This window comes from Argiope bruennichi, chromosome 10, assembly GCF_947563725.1.
Source record: "Argiope bruennichi chromosome 10, qqArgBrue1.1, whole genome shotgun sequence".
Classification (NCBI taxonomy): domain Eukaryota; kingdom Metazoa; phylum Arthropoda; class Arachnida; order Araneae; family Araneidae; genus Argiope; species Argiope bruennichi.
This window is the reverse complement of record NC_079160.1, coordinates 31,211,374-31,221,184: the sequence shown is the minus strand read 5'-3', so window position 1 is coordinate 31,221,184 and position 9,811 is coordinate 31,211,374. Positions and strand designations below refer to the sequence as shown.

General features: G+C 27.7%; 1 protein-coding gene across 1 annotated transcript in view; it reads right to left on the bottom strand.

Annotated features, from left to right (window-relative positions):
* Positions 1-775: 775 nt before the first annotated feature.
* Positions 776-9,811, bottom strand: part of LOC129987827 (dual specificity calcium/calmodulin-dependent 3',5'-cyclic nucleotide phosphodiesterase 1-like) — a 324,248-nt gene continuing 315,212 nt past the window's right edge. The window contains exons 15-16 of the mRNA XM_056095791.1: positions 5,053-5,241; positions 776-1,163 (exon numbers count right to left, since the gene is read on the bottom strand). Of these exons, the coding sequence (XP_055951766.1) occupies positions 1,087-1,163; positions 5,053-5,241 (266 nt within the window). The 3' untranslated portion in view covers positions 776-1,086. The remainder of the gene's footprint in view (positions 1,164-5,052; positions 5,242-9,811) is intronic.

The window sequence follows — 9,811 nt, the reverse complement described above, 5'->3', positions numbered from 1 at the left end:
ATATTATTGAAAACTGTATTTTGTATAGTTTAAACTTTTCTTAAAGAAAATAAAAGCCTTAAATAAAAGATAAATTACAAAATTTAAATTAATGCTAAATAATAGAAAACATAAAAAGTTTCAAGACAGAATTTAACAGATTAACTAAAAGATAATAACTATAACATCCAAGCACCAAGTGCAATTATAAAAATATTTTTATAGAAGAAAACAGTTTTGTACTTTTAATATTTTAAAAAGAAAAAAAAAAAATTAAGAATTCCTTGTTAAATGAGATTAGAAAAATATTATAATTGTTAAGAGAAATTATTTTTGAAGCTGGAATTAATTAAAAGGCTACACATGAGAAGAAACGAATTAAATAAAAATTAAGTTTTTTTTTCGGATGTCAAATTAGACAATGAATTAAAACTTATAAATTGGATTAAAATCTTTCCAAGTAGCATTTTCATGCAGAATAATTTTAAACTAGTCGTAATAAAAAAAATGTCTTTTCATTTCTTCTTAAATATAGAAGAAATGAAAAAAAAAAAAATAAGAGAGAGATTTTATGGAGCTTAAATGAAAATAATAAGATAAAGTTCTCAGAAGAAATTAAAGAGATTAGAAGAAAAGGATTAGAATCAACTCAAACTGACAGATTAAACAGAATTATTCCAATTAAATATTAAATTAAATACTTGAGTTTAAAAAAAATTCCAACATATCAAAATGAATAATTTTTAAATCGCCGATGAAAATACTTAAGTGGCTTAATTAGTTTAAAAAATGATTCACTACTTAAAAGTATTAATGCGGTTTAAAACAATTGACCAATAATCCCCTTAAATATTTAATTTTTTAAAAGAGAAAAAATTAAAAAAAAAATCATTGAATAGAATAATAAGCTCAAATAAAAATAAAAGTGCCATTCTTTCCTTGTTTTGTTGTGGATTGTGGGAACCCCGTGGGATGATATTTAGCAGAGAGAAAGCGGTTTGTGATGACACTTTTCTCCCACATAAAGACAGTGACATAGACTTTGCGAATGTCCTTCCTGTCCTTCAAAGTGACCAACAGTGATTCCTCCCCACCCACTTTTCTTCTCTACTTGTCCAATCCATTCGAATAATCGCGAAACCTTTTCTTGCTGGCTTCTGTTATCTGCTCCCGGAGCTCAGCATCTACGGGGAAAAGAGAAAGAAATTTAGATAAGGACTTTTGTAGTCATACACGATTTCGTCATTTCAATTTAAAGACATTTTAATTGGGAGACAAATTGTGTGGTGATTGTCTTTTATTCTGAGGGCTATCTACTGATAAAAGCAGTCTTTATTCGGCTTCCTGTTCATTTGTTTGAATACAATTTTTTATTAGATTTTTAGAGTCTATAAATGACATGACAATAGAAAGATATTATCATTTGATTATCTTTCATACAACATCTACAGAATTTTAAGTTCTTTTTCCCTATTGCTCAGTTAAGAACAAAATTGTCCACCGGTTTGATATGGATATAAAAATTAATTAAGGACAATCGAAAGTTATTGGCAAAATAAAGCAAAAAGTAATAGTTTCTAAAAAAATTAAAACTTTTTATGATATTGTCTCATTAATTTTTATTTTCTTTGATGTAAAGCTTACAAAAAGAAAGTATTATAATCGTGAAAAAAAATTCGGTATCATAATTTTGACGAATCCCCATACTTTAGACCTTATCCAGCCTGAAAAACACATTTTTTAAAATTACAGTACACTTCCGAGTACCCTGTTTGCGACAATCCGACTTCCGCATATCCGGCCTGGTTTTTGAAAAACTAAAAACTCTAAGTTTCGGCTCTTATCTTAGGGTTACCTTTTCACATCTGTGTATCATTTATCAGTGAAAAATTAATAAATTTGTGTCAAGAATTAAGTCTGCAATAAACGTTAATGCTTTGTTTATGTTTCCAGCATTTGAGTTATGCATGACAGAATTTATGTTAAAATGTGAACAGTTTATATCCTTTAACTTACTTTTTATCTTATAAATTCTTGAAACGTGCAATGCAGTATATAAACATACATAAATTATCAGTATAGATCCTTCTATTTTAATTCGACACGTTACTCGCAAAGCATTCTTTGTTTCACCAGGCCATGGCTGCGTAAACACTCTACGTGGCTTGAGATAAATGGAGGGCTTAGTATTCAATAAAAAGCTAGAAAATACATATTATAACAGTGAGTTTTGGGATAGAAACTTTGTCTTCTGGTATTGGTGGGCAAAGAAATGAGAAATTGGTGGGCATAGAACTCCGGCCTATCCGGTTATTTTTTTTATCTGGTCTGCCTTTCTCCCACATTATGCCGGATATTCGTGAGTGTACCGTATAATAATAATTATTATTATTTAATTCTGTTTGTCTGAGAACATAACCCTTCAAAACGCCTTAGCTCTAAAGGAAGGGAACTTAAGATGTGGTTTATAAATCAAAAGTCTTTTTAGGAAGTTCATTGTTCTTGAAATGAGAGATATAGCTCTGGAATTCAACTGCTTTTAAAATTTTAAATTTGCCATTCATTTTGATCAGAAATGCCCAAATCTTATCACATTTCTCTCCATGTTTGTTCGAAGTTGTGTAATCTGTAAAAGTTGCTTTTCGGCAGAAGTCCTTCTATGGTTGGAAAAGCACAGAAGCTTTGTAAGAAAACTTCCTAAAGTTCAAAGAAATATTCTAAAATACTGAAAAAAAAAATATTCATGCGTTGTTATAAATGCAAATTAGAAAGCGAAGCAAAACCTCAAAGCAGATAAAAACGGCAAATCCGAAGTACGTAATCTAAATTCGAGCTGAAATTTTTTTTTGTTTTAACAGAATGTTTCAAACAGTCATATAAAAAAAGCTAGATAATGCTTCTCAATGCTATTTCAGTCAGACAAAGCGTAAGGCTTCCTTTGAGCAACTTGCACTTACAAGTTAGTCAAAGGAAAGAATTCTTCGCCATTTTAACGTTAAAAAAATATGAAAACAAATTATAGATCAGATCAGTAATTATTAGATAATTTTATATTGGCTATTATTTAACAGATATATCTATGTTTTTGCGTTTAAATACTCTCTCATGCATGTATGCACAAACATATGCAGGAACATATAGTCTGGAATTTTAATTATTTCTTTCTTATGTGTCTTTTCTAATAAAGTACATTCATCACATGTTATTATGGATTAAAACAAAAGATAAAAAGATTGTGAAATGCTACAATAACACAAGGAAATGTTTTTGAGAAATATGTAGGGGATAAAATTTGCATAAGCAATTTCAGTAAAAATGGATTTGGCAACATCTTGATTGTTAATAAAAGCGAAACTCCCTTACTTTCAAACATTTCCAAATGTTTGTAATGTAAATGGATATTATAGGCTAATATTGCATTTGCAATGATCTACAATGACTGTATGATAAGCATAACTTTTAAGCGATAAAAGACACTTTTTAAAAATGTTCGCAGTTCTTGTATTAAAATGTAATTTCTAACTTTAATTAAATTCAAATGACAATATTTTAGTCAGATATTTTTAAAATATACAAGCCAGTGTGAAAAGTCAAGATTTATCTTTGATATTAACATTATTTTCTAGATCCTATGTAAAAGAAACCATGAATCATATGAAACCTTTGTACAATGTATCTGCTTTGTGTTCTGAGGACTTTTCAAGGCTCTAAATATTTTTCAAAATTTTTTAACAATTCAATCAAATTACACACTAGTATATTCTACTAAAATAAAAGTAATATTTCATTTAAAAGGAACACTAAAACCATTCTTAACAACTTTAATAAGAAATAACATTATATAAAAAAACAAAAATTCCAATTTTATACGAATTATAGAGGAAACAACTAATGTATAGGTATTATAATCTGAGTTTTGAGAAACCTTTTATTTCGTTGGTTGCCCACCAGATGGCAGCACCAAATTAATGCATGAAGTAAGTTAATTTTGTAAATTTTCCTCAAGTGTTTCAATAATAATACTAATTAAAATGTTAAATTTTTAATAGATAATTAAATAATTGTTACAAGCTCTTTATCCGTCTTACATTTTCGTCTTCTAAATAAAAGAGATATCAGAAAAGTGTGAGTTTATTTTTACAGACACATTTTTATTTTACCTTACACAATATTCAATCTATTTCTTGATTATGAATCTTAGCTCTCATTAAGTAAGAATTATTTTAATACCGCTTATTTTTTTTTCTTTTATTTTCATTTCAATTTTAATTTTTAATACTCGAAAAGGGGAGGAGAGTAAGGAAGGTATAATCTTTAAAGAAGAGTATAATTTTTATACTCCCCCCCCCGCAAAAAAAAAAAAAAAAACTTTTGTTAATCATTATGAAAAATATAAAATTCTACAAGTAATACTTATTGTGTTTATTGTCTTCATTTTTTAGAAAATTCAAACATTTAAAATTACATGGTAAGAAAAATATATATTTATTTAAAACTACGTTATTCCAACCGTAACTTAAATTCTCTACAGTAATATAAAATTTTATCTATATATCTTTGGAACTAATTCAACCGTTTTTTTTTCAAATAAGTATTGAAGATATTAAAATCTTTTTTTTTATGGTAAATTTACTTTTCCGAAAATGGGACTCATTTCATGATATTGCATTAATTTCTTTTAAAAACATATGTTTCGGAATTAATGAATATTTATCACTTGAAATAAATTATGTGATAAATATTTGCTTCAAAAAATGTTGCAGAAAAACAAAACGGATTGATAGAATAGATAATTTGGGTTGTCTTGATTGTCGAATTTATCTCTTATTAAAAAGAAACTCTCAAAAAATTTTCAACATAAAATTTTTACATATTAATAGAATGATTCCTTTCCACTTTTGCCATGTAAAACTTTCATCCGATGGCTAAAATTTAAAAAAATATAATTAAGTTTTCAATGTAACCAAGTTGCTCACAACCATTTTCATTTCTATATTAAATCACTATTTAAAAAAAAAATTCAAATTAATATAATTTAGACCATTTCATTTAGGAAAAATACAATAAGGTCACCTTTGTCGCTAAGTTCGTGCCACATCTTCTTGTTGTTGTCGAGGCATTTAAGCCATGGTCTGGGCACGCATCCTCCGCTGGGTAAGTGTCTGGGGGACTGACCAGGGCTGTTGAATAGGCGGGGAGAAGCTCGGCTGTGTGAAGGGCTGTTGGCCGGAGATGAGGTCTGCAGGCTCCTCGGCGTCGGGACTGAAAAAATACTAAAATTAAAAATCTGCAAAGTGAGAATATTGTTACTAATTTGTTATACCCTTTCCCTAGCATATTAGTTTTTATTGCAGGAAAGATACAATTATAGTGATTTTTAAGGGTTGTTAAACCAATGGCTACCTTGACTTTTCTGACAGATTTGGTAACTTCCATGACAAAATGAAAGATCTGAAATAGTTAACAATTAGGAACCGAGATCTGAGGATTCTTATGTGAAATGCCATCTAACGTTCTGCCTATCGGATAGCTATAAACACCAGCGATACTAAAACGAGTCACTATCCCTTGAAATTTTAATTGTTGTATGGACTGGTTAGTTGCTAGACACCAAACACGATTGATAGAGTTGTTTCTATTATGTACCAAGGGATTTGTCGTGTGCTTCTATTGCTAATTTTCACCAGTGCTGTTTTTATGTGCATTTTAGCTGTGTTTATTCTTTTATGGAATATTCATGGAATGAAGCTTCATTTCTCTCTTATTTAACTTATAGGATTAAATTCCTCAACATCACTTTTTGACGATTTTCGTTACAGTATATTGCTGAGACAGTGCTTCTAATAATATGCCGAGCGATTTAAAACAAACAAACAAATTTAGGCCTGAATTGAACAAGAGACAGCTTACACCCAAGCATTTTCAATAATCATTTACTGGATCGGAAAGGTACAACTAGGCGTAGCATGGTACTTTTTATATAAGTTTAACTGCTCATGACATTTAAACAGTTATTTTAGTTTTTATTCTCCATTAAAATAAAGAGCGTATGCCAATTTCATCAGGTAAGGAGGAGTAATTATGTAAATATAGTAAAGTCAAATACAAAGAAAAAAAAAATTATTCGTCATTTTTTTTCTTGGTCACAAAATAGCCGCTATACGGCTTGAAATTGGGAAATGATCTAAAGAAAGCATATTATAATAAATCTACAACACACTATCAGTACAATCTATTAGAAAGACAACACATATAATTCTTTCTAGCAGAAAGTTGCAATAAATCAACGATTCTATCTGGATTTATTATTAATAAGGAGCAATAATGTGGAATTTAAATTCAATGCGCATTTCCTCGAAAGATGTGAAGGAATTTTTTTTAAAAAAATTATAATGTTTACAGACAGGATACTATCAGTAAATTACATAATGCAATATACATGGCTCAAAAATCGTTCGTAACACTCTACATTGACTCTCGTTGGATCAAGAATTTCCAAATTTGGCGTACATGACGCAAAAATCCTTCATAGTGCTTTATAATGAAGACCGTTGGATCTAGAATTACAGAATCTGACTCGTAATCATTTCGAGATAAATATTTTTCAAAACTTTGGTTAACTTTTCAATTACAGTAAACAAAATATTAACAAAAATTTCAAATAATATACAATAAAACCATTTTTACTTCACTTTAAAAATAAAGGAAATTAACTTTTAATGATACTTATTTTATTACTGTGCAATTTTTTTCTTTAATTTTCATAATTTTTTTAAAATTTATTATACAACAGAAATCCAATAGTTTTTTTTTTTTTTTTACCAATTATTTGTTTTTGGAATGCTTAGTAGTCGGCTTAATTTTGGGGTAAGATTTTACAATAATAAATTAGTAAAATTTATATTTAAACTCGTTTACTTATTTCCATTACAAATTGAAGAATCTCTCATTTTATTTATTTTTATATCATTTTTATGAATTTGTGAACTTGATCTAGAAATACGCTATGGAAGATACTAAAATTTTTAGATATTTTATTTAGAAGGGAAAATACACTAAAAATACAAATGATATGATATTTTTTAAAGCGATAAAATTATTATATACGATGTTGCGGGTTCAATTTCGAAATTCTTTTTTATTTATAATACTCTAGAAGAGTTTTTTTTTGACAGTTTATATTGCAGGTACCATCGTGCTTGTATTATTTGTCAAATGAAAAGTGCTAATAAGATTTGTCACCTGTGGATACTTACGACAAAACTATAAAAAGGTAAGAAATTCTTTCATATTAAGTCCAAAGCACATACTGGGCAATCCGAAATTTTTCTATATTCATTGAGATAAACAGATTTCTTGATTTTAAATCAAGGTAGGATTATAACGTAATTGAAATCAAATAAAAATCAAAGATATTATTCTTTTTTTGGCTTTCTTATATATTTAGCATTTCTTTTTCTTTAGGATCTCTTTTTAAGAGCTTGCATTGTCTGAGCATATAGCGAGGTGATGATCCCAAAAGGTCACGGCAAAGTTCGCAAGCGATGGTGAACTTTCCAAACTTCCACCGGCAATGACATAAAATACCACATTTTAGCAAAGTAATTTACCTCAAAGTAATAAAAAAGTGAGTAAATCCCCCCCTCCCTAAAATATTATGTTTCGACTAGAATTTGTAATTTAAATTTAATATTTAGTCCTTATCCATTCTCTTGAAGTTAACACTAAAAATAACTTTCAACTTTCATCAAATAATTTATATTAAATAAAACTTTATTGTATAAATCTTTTCATAGAACAAATAACACGATTTATTGTCCTTGATAAAGTATGAGAATTATCATACATTTATTATAATTTCTTTAACGTTTGATAAAAAATGAAATCAATTATTATGCATAATATATTTATCGAAAAAATACATTTTGTATCTAAATAATAAAAACATACAGTATTCAAAGTACAGAAAATATAACACTTTGTGAATTATCATGCGTATTCTAATTATTGAAAAGCATGTTTTTGAAAGTAATTAGCAAAGCTCGAATTTGATATTATTTTGAATATAACAACAGGTAATTTTTTTTGATAAATATTAAAAAAAATCATTTAATTTTGCTATTTTAATTTTTTAAAATATATTTAAGATATAATAAATTATATAGATTATTAATTCATTAACTTTTGTTTCAAACTAATGATTGCAACTTTTATAATTATTTGCAAACATATTCAAATTTATTAGAAATAATTTTATTCCTAATTCTATTCTTCGTGATTCAATTTAATGTAAAAAAAATTATTCCTGGTCATTTTACAATTTTTTCAAACCTCTTATTTTTTTGAGTATATTTGAAATGTATAAAAAATACCTTGCAAAATAAATGGTAATTTACAAAATTGTTATATATTTTACTGATCGGTAGATGGCAGCAGGATTCCTCTTTCTGCCAGTGCATTTTTCCTATTTCCTATTAGAGTGATAAAAGCAAAGGATTTACGAATTAACAAGAACATGCATAGTATGATTGTTTTCTTATTAAATTAAAAAAGTTAACAATTCTTGAGCATGATTTTTGCTGACTCAGAATAAGCCTTTTTGAATAGTAATATAATTATTTCTCTCTTGTTAAGTAAAGTGATTAAAACTATTGGATGTTTCTTGTAATTTAAGCTTTTACAGTTCAGGTTTCTGAAAATACTACGCGGCTTTCAACATTCATAACTTATTAACTTTTTTTTATCAAAGATTTAAAAACGTTTTAATAACATTATGTTTCTACTATTATATTTATTTTTAGCATTTCTAATATTTTAAAGTTGTAACAAATAATTGAAAAAAACGAAAGAAAGAAAAGAAAAGAAAGACAATGACCTATTTGCTTTGGAAGAAGTCTCAATTTTTTTTCAAAGATTAGTGAGAATATTCTGGAGCAATTAAATTAAATTGTTATTGTTTGCAAATTTCTCAGATTTAAGCCCTTTTTACAACCAGTGGGAATCGTAGAGGATTAGCCTATTATTAACAGAAATAATTCTTTTTATTAATATGCGAATAAAAATAGCTCTTTATGCATACATTTTAATTTTTGTCTCTTTCAGCTTAGAGCAAATTTTCAAAAAAATTATAAATGATGAATTTTACTCTAGTATAAATAAAATAGCTGAAGGCAATATACTTATTTCTGTCATAATTTTTAAAAATCAAATTTAAAGAAAATTCTTTACAAAAATTTTATACTTTCATAAATCCTTTTAACCCAATGGAAAAAGAGAGTGACCAGGAGAATATAGGATGACATTCAAACTAAAGTATCAACAATAATTTCATTTGTAAAACATCAAAACTATTAATTTCCAGCGGAAAATCATATTATTAATATTATTTCTTTGCAAGATTAAGCTTGATGAAGGTTCTTTAAAACACAAGAATTACGGCTATATCTGTATTTCTAAACGAGAACCTTCTAAAAAAATTACATATCTAGTCATGGCGATCATATTAACGGAGATATTCATACTATCAGGGAGCCAGGATCTTTTTGGAGGGCTAATCACACAGCGAGCTTGCTAGTTGCACTCTAAGCAATGTTGCGCTGTTGTTTAATATCAATTTGCTGTTCGTGTGTTTTCTTGATTTTTGAAAGCAAAGAGCTGAACACACTAAGACTTATTTTGCTATCTGTGCGCCCTGTTTCCTTTTGGACTATTTTCCATAATCAGATTTCTTACACCGTACGCTCATTGGATGACATTCGTAACACTATTTTCGAGAATAAGTGTATTTTAAAGGTCCTTACTGATAACCGCAGAACGACATTTGACAATATGC